Source organism: Microplitis mediator, chromosome 6 (assembly GCF_029852145.1).
Source record: "Microplitis mediator isolate UGA2020A chromosome 6, iyMicMedi2.1, whole genome shotgun sequence".
NCBI classification, from domain to species: Eukaryota; Metazoa; Arthropoda; class Insecta; order Hymenoptera; family Braconidae; genus Microplitis; species Microplitis mediator.
Window position 1 is genome coordinate 16,135,042 of NC_079974.1, and position 19,073 is coordinate 16,154,114.

Below are 19,073 nucleotides of genomic sequence, written 5' to 3' on the forward strand. Positions count from 1 at the left end.
ATATAATATTTAATTAATTATCCGCAATTAAAAATGCAAAATTAATTTTTTCAAATATCAAATAAATTTTTTTTAAATGATCATGAAGTTAACAGTTAACAATTTTTGGAGCTTTTTTTATCAAATCAATGACAAAAATATAAAGTCTAAAAATATGTACATGTAGAAAATTAAAAAAAACTATAGGTGCAATTTTTTCAAATATTCTTTTTCTCATAATTTGTCGTTTTATAAAAAATCCAAAAATTATGAGACGTCGGCTAACGTCAGTATCATTTATTTTAAATATTTATTGCTGTCATTAAATTGCTCCCTTCTTTTTTATCAATATCGTTACCAATAACATACCCAATATTTTTAGAAATATTTACACGCAATATTTGCGAATATTTATACGCAAAAAAAAATTCAAACAATTACCGTTTATTAGCAAATTCATTCCTCCAAAACCTGAACGTATGAAGGCTACAGTTTCTATTTTAATTATTACATACATTAATAATCGTTATTACCGGTATTGTTTATCAATATTTATTTTTAAATATGGAAAAAAAAGTTGACCCTAGTGGTAAAACCCAAAACTAATAAGTGATTATTAGGTTTTTGTTTTGTAGGTTACTTTAAACGCACTGAAAGTATTTCGTCTTATTTAAATTCAAAATTAATAAAAATAATTTAATTTAATTATTTAACAATTATTATTTTAAACAATAAAAAAAATGGCTGCCAATCGAGTACAAAATGAAGATACTCTTGAGTGTTTTCTTTATCCAAAATTTTGTTATTCAATGGAAACAGATAGTGTCAGTGAAACAATACTCAATGAAGAAATTAATAAATATAATGAGTTTATTAATAAATTTACAAATGATTATCTTTGGCATCACGATTCTTTAGTATTTCATCCAAGAACCAAACAAGCAATAGTACTTAATCAAATGCTTCATACTTCAACTGTATCTCAAGGTAAATATATTCAAAATTTAATTTCAAATCAATTATTCATCAGCATAATAGAGATTACACTGTAAAAATCGGGAGTGAATTCGGAGTGATTACGGATTTTATTTAAATTCGAATTTACTCCGTCACTCGGAGTTTCTGAGTTTAAAAAAAAAATCCGTCACGCGGAGTGGTCCGGATTTTATTTGAATCCGCATTCATTCCGATTCGGAGTTTTATTATTAAAATAAACTCCCCTTCGAAGTAAATTTCACTTCCAGGGGATTAAATAAATAAACAGTCATCCGCTCCGCATTCACTTCAAATCCACTTCGGATTATGAGTGTAAATGTAGCAGACATACGACAATTTTTAAATTACATATAAAAAAATTAATCAATTAAATTGATAAAATAAAAAAAAGCATGTACTGATTTTAGAATTTTCTGAAAGTCCATTTTTTAATTTTTTTGTTAAAAAAATTTTATTTTATCATTTAAAAATTTTTTAAATTGTCAGATGTCCGCCAACTTTACTGTCATCTCCGGATTTCATCCGCGTTCACTCCGAAAATTTTTTACAGTGCAATTATTTTTATTATTATTATTATTATTTTAATTTATTCATTCATTTATTTATTTAGAATCATCATTAGTACCACATATTTATGCATCGCTTCGTTTTGACGAAGATGTGGGAGACGAATGGTTTACCGTCTTCCTAATCTTCAAATTAACTGAATCCTTTGACGGATTGATAGCTCGACTTGTAGATTCAGATGGTGAATTTTTATTAATTGAGACTGCTAATTATCTTCCCCGTTGGGCTGAGCCAGAAACCTGCCAAGATCGTGTTTATATTTTTGATGGACGAATTCACGTCGTCCAAGACAAACGTGTACCTCCAATTCAACAGTTAAAACGTATTTCGGAAAATTCACAAAATTATTTACTGTCTCGAGAGGTACAAGAGACATTAAAAAAACGTCTAGCTGTTTATCCAGATGAATTAAAATTAAGAAAACATAAAGCACGCGCTTTTTTGCCAGAAAAAGCTGCTTCAATACTTGCTCAAAATCCAGGACTTATTGCTTCAGCGATTCGGACGATCGTTCATTCGGATCCATTGGAAAGAAAGGTTTCAAATTTTTTTTTTTTACTACCAGCTTGCAAAATTTTGTGTTAAAGCATTTAAACTTTTTTGTAACCAACAATTTTTAGTATTAGTAAATTTTTTATTTAAAATTTTTCAAGTTTTTCATTAATGGCATCAATGAAATGTAGAAATTTATCAACTAGAGTATTAATTATTTTAATAAACAATTAAAATTTTCAGGTATGTCGTGCCATGAGATATTTTCCACCGGAACAACGTACTATGGTGAATGTCCAAATGACCAAGTGTTTATACGCAATGAGTTCACACTGTCGTTACACAGGTGATCCAAGAACCGGTTGGAATTTTCCACCAACCAACAGTCCAAAGTATAACGCACATTTATTAGGTATTAAAATAGCTTGTGGCTTAGAGATGCTGGTAGCCAGAGCAAACGAACAACTAAGACGTAAAGAATCATCTGAAAGTATAGATGACAATCAGTGGAGAGAATATCGTCATCGTTTAGAAGCCAGTGGATACTTTCGAAGTACCCTCGAAGGTAGTAAAGAACGTGAGAGATTGACACAAACAGCCAAAGAGTACTTAATAGCTCATCCATTAAATGCAATCCATGTGTCAACCGATGACAGTGCGGCTATGAAAATTTTCGAAGCTTGGAAAAATGTTAAAACCGAAGATTTTGAAATGCACGCACAAGACGAAGCTTCTCTCAGTCCTCCAGACGATGACAGCTGGTTGAATGTCGATGCCGCACAGCTAGAAGACATGCTGGGACAACACTGGATTCACGGTAACAAAAAACCACCTCAAGAGCCTCTCAATCTCAAGGATAAAGTTAAAGTATTTTTGAATCAAAAAAGTGACGTCGATGGTATTGAATTTTCAAGCGGATCGCGTGCTGATGACGAGAATAAAAATGACATTGAAGATGTTGGAAGAATAGATTTTGATCCAGAAGTTTTCGATAGCACTTTGCGTGACATTTTGGATCTCGTGGTACCTGGTGGTGATGGTGAATTTGATGGCAGCTCAGAGGGCTCTCTAGGTGGTGATGAAGAAGATGAACGTGGTGGTGAAATAGACAAATATATGAAATTAATGGATGCACAGCTTGAAGCTGAATTAGCTAAAGATAATGACAGTATGTCAAGTCGCTTTAAAGACTCCGTTGAATCAAATTTAATGGAAAGTATAGAAGAGGAAGCCGGTGGCGCTGGTCCTGCTGGTAATATCATTGGTGGTCCTGTTCGACGTTTAATGCATTTACAACTTCAATCACCAACAACTGTCCCTCCTGATCTTCAAAGTTAATTTTTAATTAATGTTTACTATTATTATTATTCTATTAATATTAATGAATTTACGCTAAGAAAAAGCTTTATACTTATACTTGATACATAAAAAGACACTGTGCTATTAATAATAATTAATCATTTACATCACTCATTTAATATAATAAGAAAACTTGATTTTTATTGTTGTTTTTACACTTTATCATTACTGTAATTCTTTTTACTCTTTTATGTAAATAACAGCGAAAAAAGAAAAAAAAATCAAAAAAAGAAAATGAACAAAAAAAAAGGTGCGTTTGCGCTTGAATCCTGATGTACACCAATAGCTGCAATAAATGCACCAATTTCTGCCTATACAATTATTCTTTTTTTTAATTCAAGTTCCTACGATCATGATTACTTTTAATTGTTCATTTGAAAAAAGAAAATTATAAAATAATCACTTGATTTTTATTAACTTTTTTTTTTTTTTTCATCTTTACTTGAAGGCATTTTTGAACCATTTTGGAGTGTAATTTTTAATACGATCAGTATTGAATGCATTTGACCCTTCACCGCTGCTGCTACTGGGTACTGAATTATTTCGAATATTTTCTCTTATTTGAATAGTTTCCGGTTCAATATTTGCATTTGAATCACCAGAATTATCTGGATCGTTCCGAGTCATAGCTATTCTGAAAATCAAAAATAAAATAAGTTATTCAATAATTTATTTACATATTTTATTGATAAATAACCGAGTAAATAAATTGTAAAATATTTACCTTGATTTAATAGCATGAACACTAGCAATTTTAGGATCAACTAATTTTGTATTTAAATCAGCTTTCAATTCTGATGGCCCTGAATAATAAATAATTGCTGATGGCACTAGACTTTCATCAATAAGACGAGACTGAGGTGTTAAATTTTTTTTCGGTGGTGTACAATCTAAAATAAATTACTATTATTAATATAAACATATAAGTAATTAATGTAACGGGACCTAAGTCTGCCTCCGCCGACCAGAGGCCGTGGCCTCGCCCTCTTGGGCATACACTCGAATATAAATATATATCAGTGGGTCTTCATAATACTAATTATTTAATTTCAATAAGTGCGCCCCCTTAAATCCTTCCGGATATACATAAAAAAAAAACCTTGCCAAATTTAAGCTCTCAGTATTAATATTGACACAAGAAAAAATTAACGAAACAATCAAATTTGAAAAAAATATCACGAATTGATGACAAATTTGCTTGTTTGTTTATTTTCTATAATCGAATATCATTTTATTGGGAATTAAATTCTCTATAAAAAAAATTCTTATGGAATTTCAAAAGTTATAAAAAAAAACCTGAAGTTGACTGAGTGAACAATTTCAATAGATTCAAATTTTCTTTCAATTTTTGTCATTCTTTAGCTTTTCTATCAATTCTACAATAATATACTAGCATGATATTACTATAAATAAAAAAATATATAAAGGAATTCTTACATAAAGTAAAATCTTGTTCAGAGTCTGCTAAATAACCTTTGACAAAATCTTTAACCATCTGAACAGTTTCAAGTGGACCAAAGATACCTTGCAGGACCATTTGATTAGGAAATTGTATTCTCAAAATAGTGCGTCGATATTTATGAAGTTTATTAAGAGTCGCTCGATCACGTTCCAACTTTCGCTGAGCATTAGTAGTAAGTGGTGCTCCTTCCATGTCGTCTCGTTGACGTTTAGCGTCACGAAGCAATGCCTTGGCATCATCAACCGTCAGATCAAAAAAATTATCTGGCAAATCTTCATGCGGAACCGCTTGTGCTCCCGCTTGATTGAACACCAATGCGTTTCTTTCTCCCAACTAAAAGAAAAAGTATTGACACTTATTTATAAATAATAATATATATTTTTAAGTACAAAAAAATGTATCCTACAAAGTCTATTGGTTCATTAATAACATCACTATGAGTGTCTTGATTAGTTTCCATAGCATCAGTCTCTGTTTTAATTTCCTCATTACCAGTTTCTACTTTAGCTTGTTCTTCTGCTTGTACTGCAGTTTCAATTTTACTTTCGCCTCTTCCCAAAACGTGTCCACTACCAGGCATTTTTTTACTTCCACCAGATTTATTACCACTATTTTTGTTGTGTCCTTTATCACTTTTCTCAGACCTTAGCAACGCCAGTGGATCATTAATAGCTTTTTTTATTTGATCAGTAACAGAGGTACCACTTGATTTCTGACTGCTCTTTCCACCGCGTTCTTTATCACTCGATTTATTGGGTTTTGAATTCAATTGTCCTGCGACATGAGCTTGGGTATTTAATTTATTTAAATCACGATGTATCAATCTCAACATAGCACGTCCGTTGTTTAGTCCCAGTGACTGTAACGTTGTTTTTTCTAAATTATCTCGTCCATGTAACTAAAAATAAAAAATAGTAATAGATAAATAATAGATGAATCACAAATTATTAACATAACAAATATATGTTTTACTTCTTGATGCATATAAACAATAACAGTATCATCAGCTTGCTCATTAGAACAAAGAGTGTTAATTATTTCACTCAATGACGTATCAGGATTGAAATCACCCATCAATCTCTGCCCATTTTCCAATTGGATACCAATTGTTACTACGGACATTTCACGTTCTGTTGGCCTTGGTGTCATCTCCAGTTGTGCATTATTAGGCAATCCAGTGAAACGAAATATTGAATTCACATCCAATATCGTATTGAAGTGTCTAAGTATTCAAATAAATATTTTATGTCAATCAATTTATTAATCAATTAATTATCAAACTCTACTTTGTTTAAACTTTTCTTTAAAAACCTATCAATTTAGAAATGAAATGCACTTGTACCCGATCACTCCATTTATTTGTATATCTATATTTAGTAAATTTTTATGATAGTAAAGTTAGCGGACATCTGACAATTTTTAAAACTTTGAAATAATAATCTAAAATTTTTATATAATAAAAATAAATAAATGCGTTCAGACAATTCAAAATTCAGTACATGCCTTTTTTAAAAATTTTATTACTTTAATTATTTAATTTTTTTATGTGTAATTAAAAACTGTCGTACGTCTGCTACATTTACATTCATTAAAATTTAGTAGTTATGGATATACAAAAACATGAGTAATCGGGTACTAGTTTCCTAATCGAGTATTGGGTTTCTTATTTAAAAATTTATAAAGGTCATAGGCACACTATGAGCTGGACAATCCAGGAAAAATATTCGTTAATTTTATAGTCTTACTTTCCCTGATTAAAAAAAAAATTGAAAAGTATTAAAAATGATGAAATTTGAATTCTTTTTAATACTTCTGAATACTTTCAATTCTTTTAAATTTAATTCCTTCTCTCTTATGGAGCTTTAACATCCCAAGTAGCACAGAGTCAACCTTAAGATGTCTTAAAGATGTTTTTTAAAAGGATAAGGCAAATTTTTTTTTTGTCAGTCACCTTTTTTGGTATAAATACGAAATGCAAACGTTGGTTCCACTATTTGTAATTTATTTTTTGTCGTCACTTGTGTTAAGTCTTTTATGTAGATATTTTTTCGTCGACATAAATTTCTGATCGTTTGATCAACATATTGATGCCTTATCGATATTTAAAAAAATATCCTAAAAACTGATGTCTTATAGATTTCTCAAAAGCAAGTGTGCTACTTGGGATTGTAGATCGTTTTCGATTCTTTTTTTTAATCTGGGTATATATCTTTTTTAAACTTAATTAATAAAATTATTAATTTCAACATTCTTACATCACATAAATCTAGATAATTATTATTATTATTTTACTTTATATATACGTGTACTTTAACTTGAAACATTTTTATACTTTTTACCATTCAATTTATGCCTTGGCATTTAAATTAAATAAATAAATTATGACATGAACAAAAACTATTTTTTCTCTGCTTATTATCCAGTCCTTCATAAATAATTTTATAAAAAATATTTGGCTAATCAAACTATCAATATTTTATATCATTTGATCTTATAAATTTAAAAAATTAAATTTATAACCCAAAACTTACTTCAAGTCCCACTTTTTTGATGCGTATCCTTGTTTCTGACAAACTTCTTCCAAAACCTGAAGCATTTAAAAATAACAATAAATAATTACAAATTAACATATATAACTTTTATAAATTACCTGTAATATTGTTGTATTTGGAGTAATTTTAACATTTTGACGTCTCCCATTTGGTGCCAATACCGTAACACTTTTATTTGATGCCATTTTATTGTTTAATATAAAACTAAATAATTTATAACAATAAATAATTCAATTGATATTATTTAAAACAGCAATTCTTCAATTGATTTATATTTTACAATTTTAAAACCATATATTTAAAAGGAGCAAACTCATCTTTAATTGTCTTATCAATCCTGTATGTAGTGAATAAATATATAACATATATAAAATTACTGTAGAGGCGCGCAGTTACGTCAAAACAGCTGTTTAGATTTGTCCAAACATCAAACTAAAAAAAAAATACTTGCTTGTGTATAACTTTTTCTTTTGTACATTCATACATACCATTAATTTATCCCTATCGTCGATTATTATCAATTATCGTTAATTTATACATCGATCATTTCTAACGTTAACAGCAGTACAATTTAAACGCCAAATATTCAAATTTAACCTACAACTAACTAAATAAATAAATAAATAAATAGTATATTTATTTATATATGTATATATAATACAATATTATATAAAAAAGTATATATTAAAAATAAAAATAACAATGAACCAATGAATTAAAATGACAAATTACATTGAAATAAAATATTTGATAGGGAAAACTGGTGACGTGATTCATTTTAAATTTTTGACGTGATTCAAGTGTTTGTTTATAAATATATAACGTTATATATTTAAATGAATGAAGTTTATAAAAATAAATCTAATGATGAATAAAAATGTGGATTGAGGTAAATAAAATGTGTGATGGCTGGCGTTGTTGCAATCGGAGGAAATACGGATTTTCAAATATTAATTGACAATAAATTAATGAGAAACGTACCACCAAATAATTACAAGCAACAAAATCAACAGCACTATTACCATCAACATCAACAACAACGTAAGTGCAATGATTTTAATGAAATGGCTATTTCAATAGAACGTTACAATACATCAGCAGTATCATCAGCTGGTTCATTGTCATCATCATCGTCATTGTCACCGTCAACAGCCACATCAGCTAATGATAAATATAATAACGAAATTAATAAAAATGATAATAACCGTCCACAAAATTTTTTATACAATTGTAATAAGTCATCAACGTCATCTTCGTCATCTACTGTGACAGTACCACTGTGTCTTCTGGGTGATGTACAATTACGATTTCTTTGTCCAGAAGATTTGGAAGAAGTGCGCGCGTTATGTCAAGATTGGTTCCCAATAGGTAAATTTATTTGTGATATTAATCCTAATTCCATGTCACTGTTTTCAGCACCCGTCAACCTGGAACATGGGTCATTAGCGTTCGTCGCTCATTTAACTACTATAATAGCCAGGGTTGCTTACTAAGTAAGTTTCAAGCAAACCGAATTCAAAATTGTTGAACGAATTGCCATTCCATTTGACAGCATGATCCTGAAATTAGCAGACAATTAACAATTTTCGGATTTTTTTTTTTTTAAGCAATTTAAGTACAAAAAAAAAATCTAAAAACATGAACTTGTAGAAAATTTTAAAAACTATAAATGCAATTTTTTTTTATAATTTATTGTTTCAAAAAAACTCCAAAAATTATAAGCCGTCGGCCAACTTCAGTATCATTTGACAGCAAGTATGCGTTAACTTTTATAAATCTGTTTTTTGACTACAAAATATAAAGATAAAATACTGATGACCCTGAACGTAGCAGACATCCGAAAAAAAATAGTTTAGCTAAGGATATCTAGAGTAATAATAAAGTTATCACAAATTTGAAAGGTACCACTTGTTAATTGGTTCGACATCTTTAAGTGGTAGATTTCAAAAAATTTTCTTTTTTAATACAAAAGTTCTTATAATGAAAAATAATTTTGAGATGGCTCTCCCAGGATTACAAATTATTAAAAGTAAATTTTTATTTAGTAATGTTTGACTATTGACGACTATCTAAATGTGGTTTCTGTCAGATTTCCGAAATTTCTTGGAATTTTTGGCAACGAATATCCGTCTCAAAAATTAAAAAAAAAAAATTTTTTTTTCAAATTTACTACTTAAAGATGTCGAGCCAATGAACAAGTGATACCTCTCAAATTTGTGATAACTTTATTATTACTCTAGATATCCTTAGCTAAACTAATTTTTTGTCAGATGTCTGCTACTTTCAGGGTCATAAAATACTGTACAAATTGTCGAAAAACTAACCGGAAATTTTTCTTTTAAACTTTTGCTGTAAATTTGTAATCAAATTCCGGCAGTAGATTTCGAGTTAATTTAATTTTCAAGTTGCTACCAACTTTCGGATAAAATGGCTATTAGGGTATGTTATTCTGTAAGGAAAAATCTTAAAAAATTCGTAGATCTTCTTTGGACTCCTAACTATGCGATAGAGTTATTGCCAGCTCCAAAAAGCCCTTTTTTAATAAACATTTTCATAAAAATTCGGAGGCATGTAGGCTGTTTACAGCAGAATATTTGAAAATTAATGGACCCAAACGACCCATGTTCCAGGGATTAGGGTTAAAATGAAATTTATTGCTATTTATTAATCTATTTTATTTAAACAATAGATTATCCATATTCATGGTACGAAGACATAACAAGTTCATCACGATTTTATGCACTAGCAGCAGTATTTGGTGGTGTTATTATTGGATTAATAGTTGCTGAAATAAAACCATTTGCAACATTGAATAAAGAAGATCAAGGTATATTGTGTTCAAGTTTGGGTAAAGAATCACTCGTTGGTTATATATTGAGTTTAGGAGTACGTCGTGCTTATAGAAGAAATGGTATTGCTTCATTATTACTTGAACAGTTATTAGCACACGTAACAGCACCAGAACGTTCAACAGTTAAAGCTGTATTTTTACATGTACTGTCGAGTAATGCACCGGCAATATTATTTTACCAAAGATGTAATTTTAGATTGCATAGTTTTCTGCCATATTATTATTCAATACGTGGTAAATGCCGTGATGGTTTTACATATGTACTTTATGTCAATGGTGGGCATCCGCCCTGGGGTATTTGTGACTGGATGCGTCATTTAGCCGGTGCTATGGCTAGTTTAGGACCATGTAGAGTTCCACACTGGATATGGCAACGACTAATGTGGGCTGCCACTCTGCTCTCTTATCATAGATGATATTTAAACTGTCGGATGAGATTAAAATTTTATAATAAAATCGACCAGTAGAATTTTTATTGATCTTGTCTGAAATTAGTTTTGTAATTTAAATTAGTTATTATTTAAGTGTTATAAGAGATTATTTATGTTACTAAGATATGTTACTAAAGCTTTATTAAAGATTACTTTTAATACTTTAACTATTTTTTAAATTTTATCGACTATTTTTTTTTTTCTCTAATCAGTACGAAATATTGACCGAGCTCCAATTAATGACTGGGTACTTAGACTCTTAATTATTTTTGAAATGTGGAATTTAATTCCGGAAAAATATGCAGTTATGTTGTAAATTTTTCATGGATTAAATACACAATTTAAAAATTTTTACGAGTCTTTTACCCAGTCAGTAATTGGAGCTCGGTCAATAATTGGTATTGTTACTTTATTTTGATTAATTACTGAACCATGCAGGATTAGTTACACATTTATTTATTAAAATCACATATTTTTAATTCTATATAATGTATATATTATATATAAATATATATATTTAAAGTATATAGTGTAATTTACTGTTTTTAATAAAAATTGACACGTTATAAAAATTTATATATTATGATTTTTAATTTTGATAAATAATTATTACCCATAATTAATTGAATTACTTATCTAATATAAATTTATAAACAATCTATGAATTTTATATATGATAAATAGCATTTTTACAATGGTAGTTTTTTTATTTCAAATTTAAAAAAAATTTAGAGGACTGATTTTCTTTAAAAAATGTCCTTTTAAATATTTTAAAAATTTAAATTGTGTCTACTTACGTCGTGGTGATAAAAATTATTTATCTTTGCACTTCCAAAGTTTAAAAGTGAACTAGTTTGTAAACTCTCAATAATTTAAAAAACTTATTTTAGAACCGTAATATTGAATTTTTGAAAATTATTTATTGAATTATTTTCTATGTAATTTCAATCGATGAATCAGAAGCATTTGAAACATTCTGATTGTAATTAAATCTGTTATTAATCAGATAATGACCCTTAAGTTTGCAGCCAATTAAAAATTTTTGAATTCTTTTTTTTCGACAAATAAATTACAAAAAAAAAAAAATACTAAAAATATGAACATGTCGAAAATGAAAAAAACTAGAGATGCAATTTCTCAAAATATTTTTTGTTTTTGTGATTTATTTTGAAAAAAAATTCAAAAATTATTAGACGTCGGCTAGCTTCAGTATTATAATCAGACATCAGGCAGAAATTAATCATTTTATTTATATACAGATCTAAAGTGTTAAATTATAAAGCAAAATTTAACATAAAAATAATTTTTAAAGACAACCGAAAATTAAAAAAAAATTTTAACTTTAGAAGATAAAAATTTATTATTCAAATTTGTCCTATCTAAATTTTATATAAATCTTCAATTAATTATCATTATTTGAAAGTTGCTGCGCAAAAAAATTATTATTTGGTGAATATTTTGATCCACATCGTAGATACTAGAATAAAAATTTAAAAAAATAAACTAGATAGCGCTGCAAAATGAAAATATTTTGATTACACACACGTACTTGTTGGATTAAATAAATATGACAAAAATAATAGAATTGCGTCCGAAAAAAAATTTATTGAACAATAAATTTGAAAAATATCAATTTTCACCTGACATTATTTCAATAACTGAACAAATAGATTTATCGAATCGTAAGTAATATATTTATTGATATTTTATTTAATCTTAACCTCAGATTATACACGCAGTTGTGATTAAAAAAAATTCATTGAATAGAATTGAAAAAAATGAAATATGAATTAATTTCAATTCCTTGATTTTTTCTCCGCATCAATGAAACTAATTCACTTCCATTCTTTTCAATGACTAAATATTCATTGAATTTCTGGTCTCGTAGAAAATTCAAAAAAATTTTAATATTTAAAAAATTCTTGATTTCTCTGAATTGATTTCAATCAGTGAATAAAACTAAATTTCTGATCTCTTCTACAATTAAAAAAATTCAAATGAACTCACGACGTCGAATTCTTCTCAATTCATTCCAATCAGTAAATGCTACGAGAATTTAAAAAAAGTATTAAATTAGTTTCCATTCTTTTCAATGAATTTTTTAAATCAGGGGGTACTTTTTAATTAAAAATGATAAAAATTATAGATGTCAAGCACAAAGAACCATCAAGTGATCAAGATTCATGGTTAGCAGCTAAACTATTTGCATTTCACAATCATCTTTTTAAAAATCCATATGATTCTTCATGTTGGTTCTGGGATGAAAACTATCAAGTCTGGCAATTAAAAGACGATGGAACTCTTAATCAAATAAAAACAACAGAACCATCATTTGTTAATGACTCGTGTAAATTTAATCCGACAATAGCTTTTGCTGATGACGGTATTGTTGTTCTATCACGTGGTGACACAACCGTTGAAATAATTATGATTAATTTTGAATCTAAATCACTGGAAATTCAAAACATTGAACCAGGAATTTTACTCGATGCTCGTTATGTTGAAGAAAAAAATTTATTGATTATATCAATGTACACAATTGTCACAATTGATGGAAAAAAGCATTCAAAATTAGTTTTGCTGTCTTATAAATTTAAAAACACCGAAAATTTATCTGATGGTATTGAAATTTATCAGAAACAAGAGTTGACAATGAAAGGTCCCATTGAATATGCTTTTATTGAACCCAATGGCGAATATATAAATTTATTAAGTCAAGACCCAGCCAAATTTACCTATGATTCATTAAAAAGTATTCAAGATAAAGATTGTAATGAAGTCAATAAAAATAATGATATAAAAATACCTAAATATTCTTGGTCACAGGATGAAGAATCTGTCACAGTTTGGGTTAAAATTCCACAAAAGTACACGGGGATTAAGCCTAAAGTTAAAGTATCAGCAACGGAAATTTCAGTTCTTATTGAAGATGAGATTTTAATTAATGGAGAAGTACCTTTTTGTCTTGATCATGATTTAGCGACTTGGAATTGCGAAAACGATACATTAAAATTAGAATTAATGAAACAGGAAACAGGACAAATGTGGAATGAATTAATTAAGAATAATACTGACGGCCAATGTTTACCTAATGATGTATTAGCTTCTGAAATCCATTCAAGGTAAATTTATAAATTAATTTTTCAAAGACTGAAAATTAAATTCAGAATTTTATTTTTAGTAAAAAATTTTTTAGAAGTATCAGAAAATTTTTTAATAAAGAAAACCATGAAAGTTAGTGTAATTAATTAGATGTTCAATATTAAACGAGCAACCTACAGTCACTACGTGACTACCCGAGTATTACTACGAAGTTTATAAAATATGATTTGAATTTAACTGTTTATTAAAATCTATACTCTAAAATTAACTCTAGAATTTTGTTTATTTCTATTATTGAAATTTAATGAGACAAATCTCATCATTAACTCACAAACTTATTGATTTCTATGATTGTATAATCATGGGATTCTTAAAAAAACATTTACACACGTTCAAATTTTTTTTTGTTAGTCGTTATATATATATATATATATATATTTTTCACTGATACCAAATCAAATTTGTTTAATTTTTATTATCATAGTAGACATGACATAGACTAAATTTTTCTTATTCTCTCTTAATTATATAATAGTTATATATATTCAGTCATATTTAGTGACAGAATAATTAAAATATTAATTTATTTAAAGAAAATAAATACGATCGTCTTTTTCCCGCGCAATTTAAATGAAATTCAAATAATATAGATAAATTTATTTATCTCGATACTTCGCAATAAAAAAAGAGTTTAAACCATGAAAAGGCCGAAATCCAGGTCAAGACCTTTCTAATGATACCAAATTTAATAAAGTTAACTTATTCAATCATGTAGATGTGATAGAAAATTCATATTTTAAACAAAGAGTAAGAAATTTACTACTTTTAAGTATGAATCTTGAACCATTTACTGAGAAAGGATGAGGATAGATGAGAATAATCATGGATTTTGCTATTCATTTCCATGATTATTTTCTGCTATCCGATGTCGAGAATAGCAAATAGGAAATATCTAATTCGACTCCACCGTCCATCTTACGGCATATGGCTGGAACAAAATTTTCCTTATTCTCTTAATAATATAGATAATTAATTTTATTTTCTAGACTGGCCCATCTGTGTTCAGATCAACAAAGTAACAGCAGGGACCAACCGGCAATTGGTTTTAATTCTGAACAATTAGAAGAATGTGATTTAGAAGGAGATGAAAATACATTACAGAGAATAAATTTAACAAATCATATGACAACACATTTAACCATATTGACTCCACACAACCGTATACTATTTACTCATAAATTAAAAACATGCCAAGTACTCTGTGTGCGTTATAATCACGATGGTTGTGTATGGGAATCGATTGACAAAGACGCAGAATGGGAGTTAGTTCATAAAGATGTTTTTCCTGGTTTCGGTTACGTCGAAGCCAGTAAAACAAACAAAAAATTTTGTATATCACCATGTAACCGCAGTTATGTTGCTATCATTGGACACAAAAAACGTGGATTGTTGTATGAAAAACCTCAACAAAATGCTCTGGTTGCTAAACAAAAAATAATTGATATAGGTGTTGACTCAACGGCAATATTGGGTGCTGTTGCAACAGATAATTTTATTATTTTATTAACTCAAGATAAACTGTATAAATTAAATGTTTCATAATTGTCATATTTTTTTTTTAAATCATCATATAAGTTTATTGATATCATTTATTTAAATTACATGATACATAATTTTTTATCGTTTTTGTATTTTACAAAAAACCTCTCACAATCATTTTATATAAATGTACAATATTTACATTACTTAAAATTAATTTTGAAAGTTAAATCAGTCTAACGTAAAATCAAAGAAAGATAAAATTAAAACATTCAATTTTATAAAATAAAATATTAAGTAGGTTAATTAAAATGAATAAAATAATAAATTGACTGAATAAAAAATATGTAATGTTATTTAAAATTTATTTAATCACTACTTTGATGATTTAGTAATAGTATTACCCGGACATACATTTTTTATTCTAGCATTAAGATCAAATAACTTTGGAGAATTCGAATCCTGCCAAAACCAAAAAATACGTGAGCAAATAGTACTGGCAAAATCAGCAGCCGATTCATCGGGTCTTCTGTCATTATAAAATTTAGCATTTGTCTGTGAATTAAAGAAGTAATGATAACCAGTACTACGACTCAGATGTTTAGCCCACGGAGGTTGGATAGAATTTAAAAATATCATACTATTTGGTACAATATAATATTCATCACGTTCATCCTCGGAGTTTATTGAATAAATCGGTTCTCCAGGATGCAAAGCCTCTACTTGAGAATTATTTTTCAAAACACGATTTTTTAAATTCATTACAGCTGGTAAATCATCGTCCAATGAGTAAAGTGGCTTAGGACGTACGCGCATCGTTGATTTATTACCCGGTGACCACAATAATTCACAAAATTGTTCAATCATAGCATGACGATCTGGTAAGTACTTTTGATTAACTTCTTTATTACCAAGAAACCAAGCATCGATAATATGAAGTGCATTCGTTCTTCTTTGGGTTCTGCTTTCTCCGCGCATTTCAGTGACAACTTCAGCATAAATAAATGTGTGCGCTGGTAACTCAATATTTTCAACACGCGACCACATTTTACGAACGTAACGATAAACTTTAGTACGACCGGCACTGAAATAAAAAGTCGGAAGTTTTTTAACGTCCGCTGAATTTTTAGCTTCACATGGCAAACAAAACCAATTGCAAGGGCGAGACAATATTGTTGTTGTTAAATTTTCATTTTTTAATATTATTGGTTCACTTGTGTAAAGTGCTTGAAGTGGTGAACCAATAATAGTTTGCAGTCGATCATCGGGTCTTTCATCACGTGGTCGTTTACGACTTTCATCAGAAAGTTCCCAATATTGAAGACACTCTTTACGCATTTGAGCCTGTCTTTTTTCACTGAGGGTAGGATCTTCACAGTAAGCTGCTATTTTTAATAAACCAACTACTTGTTTACTACCAAGTGATTCATTTGATTCTTTCAAGTACATAAAAAAATTTTCATCCCCTTGTAGAATATCCAGCGGCACTAGACCAATGACATCACGATTTGAATCATTTTTTAGAAGTAATTTATTAACGTGATCCAAATATTGTATGACGTCTTCAGTGCCTGGTAATTTTTTTTCACAAATTAAGTAACGTTCAGAGTTTGCTGGTCTAGAAGTATTTGGTTTGAAGATACAAACTCTTTTGAAACATCGGTGCATTAAATAAACTAATCCCGCGCTAAATGGGGTAAATAAATCAAATAATTTGGTAACAAAATGACCGCCTTCACGGACGATCATCAGTGCGACAAGACATTGACAGAGATACAATTGTTTTGAAAGTATTTCTTGTATATTTTCTTGGCCGTCTACTGAAAACCCACCATCGGCCATCATAAAATGAAGACCTTTATTTCTTGTTGACTGCATAACGATACGTTTAAATGCTTGTTGATTATCTGGATCATAGACATTACCATCTTCCTTTGGACCGTAGAATGGATGAAAAGTTTCAGGTGATGCAGCATAAAAATCTTCTAACTTAAAGTCATTTGAATCGCGCAGCGTAAAACCAAAACCTTTTGCTCCCCACTGAGTTCTCCACAAAACGTACTCGCTGAAGCCACCAGGACCAGCACAGACATCAGCAAAATAAAGTATCTCATTGCTATCAATGTTTCGTTGAGTGAACATAAAATTACATGCTTTGTCAATATTTGCCATTTTAACAGCAGCGCGATTGAGAAAAAAAGCTCCGCGAATTGTTTCATAAGGATTTGAACGACTACGTGCCCGATGCATTTCATTTTTATCTAGTGTGTCAAATATTGTTTTTGAATTAACAACTTGCTGAACAATCTGGGGATCACAAAACATTGTTTCGTTGTCAATAGTATCTGGTCTACGTCCTAAAACAATCCATGATTCCATTTCGTCGAGCGAAGGTGGTGTTTTAGAGTTATCAAGCCAAAGCATATTTTCATGGACATCAACCACTTCTGCTGATGGATCCCATTTAAGTGTAGCCTCTGTTAATTTTTTATTATCGTGACCCAAACCACGACGACCTTTCTGCTGAAACGCTTCTACTGGAGCCACACGACCCTGCTCGTATTTACCAAGACCTCGTCCTTCAGAGTAACCCATTTTCTGCATCAAACGACGACCTATATCCGAAGTTGTCTGCTCCATTGAAGGTTCCTCTTGATGTGACAGTCCTCTGTTTGACTCACTATCAAACTTAGCGCGTTTGTCATCGGGTTCCAAGTCGTCTGACTTATGAAATTTACGTTTACCAAACTTATGCATTGAACGACGACCGTTATCCGAAGTTGTTTGCTCCATTAAAGGTGTCACTTGATGTGACATTTCTCTGTTTGATTCATTGTCTGAATCATTATCAAACTTAGGACGTTTGTCATCATGATCCGAGTCATCTTCTGACTCGGATAATTTGTGTTTTGATGGCATCATTGAATAATTCTGCGCACTTCCATCAGAATCTTTTAAAAATAATTTAAAATATGTTGGTAATTAATGGATATTCAAATAATATGTTTAATATTAAATAGATAAATAATAAATAATTGTTTTCATTATTTAAATATAATAATATTTTTAAAAAGTATTTTATTTACAAAATAAATTTAATAACATACCACTACTTAACCTCGAAGATTCCATTATTGAATTTGTTAGTGATAAATTATTATTTTTAGTTAAAACATCAGCTATTGACATTTTTTATTTATTAATAGTAAATTTAACACTGCTGACACACTGTTATTATTTTATTTATTTATTTATTTAACAATTAAAAACATTGTTAATTAAACCATAACGACGAACACACACGATCAACGTGTATGTGTCTGGTACTAAATCTATTGACTATAGGAAGTTAATGATACTTTTGCGTACATAAACTATAGATTGATAAGTTTTAAACCCGATAAAAAAATCTGAATCTTTAATTTATTCAAGTTAAATTAAATTACCGGCGAACAAAAAAACATTTAATTGTTCTGAGTTAAATTCAAGTAAAATTATTATGTAATTAATAATTAAATTTAAATAAAGATATAAGAGTGAATTGAAATGAGTGTGAATGTAGCCGACAATTGGTAATTTCTTAAATATAAGAATAAAAAAATAAAATGTGAGAATGAAAATTTAAAAATGCGCACTTAGATAATTGAAAAACCAGTACGCGCATTTTCATTAATTAATCTATTTATTTCAATTTTATAAATTGTCTCATCTGCTACATTTACACTCATTGGATTTGAAAATTT

At 29.0% G+C, this 19,073-nt stretch overlaps 5 protein-coding genes across 6 annotated transcripts; 3 read left to right on the top strand and 2 right to left on the bottom strand.

The window, feature by feature from the left end:
• The first annotated feature begins 581 nt into the window (after window positions 1-581).
• On the top strand, window positions 582-3,804 carry LOC130670333 (protein ecdysoneless). Its single transcript, XM_057473703.1, has 3 exons — window positions 582-966; window positions 1,586-2,079; window positions 2,278-3,804. Exons 1-3 carry the CDS (start codon window positions 720-722, stop codon window positions 3,370-3,372), a joined length of 1,836 nt encoding a protein of 611 aa, XP_057329686.1. The 5' UTR covers window positions 582-719; the 3' UTR covers window positions 3,373-3,804.
• Window positions 3,801-8,014, bottom strand: LOC130670336 (tether containing UBX domain for GLUT4). Of its 2 annotated transcripts, none has more exons than XM_057473707.1 (8): window positions 7,896-8,014; window positions 7,506-7,744; window positions 7,387-7,442; window positions 5,828-6,077; window positions 5,262-5,753; window positions 4,831-5,188; window positions 4,118-4,283; window positions 3,801-4,027 (listed from the first exon to the last, which is right to left on the bottom strand). In XM_057473707.1, the coding sequence occupies exons 2-8, from the start codon at window positions 7,590-7,592 to the stop codon at window positions 3,832-3,834; spliced, it is 1,605 nt and encodes a 534-aa protein (XP_057329690.1). In that variant the 5' UTR covers window positions 7,593-7,744; window positions 7,896-8,014; the 3' UTR covers window positions 3,801-3,831. The 2 variants fall into 2 exon arrangements, with proteins under 2 accessions (XP_057329690.1, XP_057329689.1); XM_057473706.1 differs by having other exon boundaries at window positions 7,506-7,839.
• On the top strand, window positions 7,993-11,256 carry LOC130670338 (N-alpha-acetyltransferase 60). The gene is made up of 2 exons (XM_057473709.1): window positions 7,993-8,775; window positions 10,097-11,256. Exons 1-2 carry the CDS (start codon window positions 8,313-8,315, stop codon window positions 10,672-10,674), a joined length of 1,041 nt encoding a protein of 346 aa, XP_057329692.1. The 5' UTR covers window positions 7,993-8,312; the 3' UTR covers window positions 10,675-11,256.
• Window positions 11,257-12,193: 937 nt separating this feature from the next.
• LOC130670334 (nudC domain-containing protein 1) lies at window positions 12,194-15,643 on the top strand. Its single transcript, XM_057473704.1, has 3 exons — window positions 12,194-12,371; window positions 12,836-13,811; window positions 14,838-15,643. Exons 1-3 carry the CDS (start codon window positions 12,257-12,259, stop codon window positions 15,391-15,393), a joined length of 1,647 nt encoding a protein of 548 aa, XP_057329687.1. The 5' UTR covers window positions 12,194-12,256; the 3' UTR covers window positions 15,394-15,643.
• Window positions 15,640-18,674, bottom strand: LOC130670329 (cap-specific mRNA (nucleoside-2'-O-)-methyltransferase 1). Its single transcript, XM_057473698.1, has 2 exons — window positions 18,438-18,674; window positions 15,640-18,281 (listed from the first exon to the last, which is right to left on the bottom strand). Exons 1-2 carry the CDS (start codon window positions 18,517-18,519, stop codon window positions 15,706-15,708), a joined length of 2,658 nt encoding a protein of 885 aa, XP_057329681.1. The 5' UTR covers window positions 18,520-18,674; the 3' UTR covers window positions 15,640-15,705.
• Window positions 18,675-19,073: the final 399 nt, after the last annotated feature.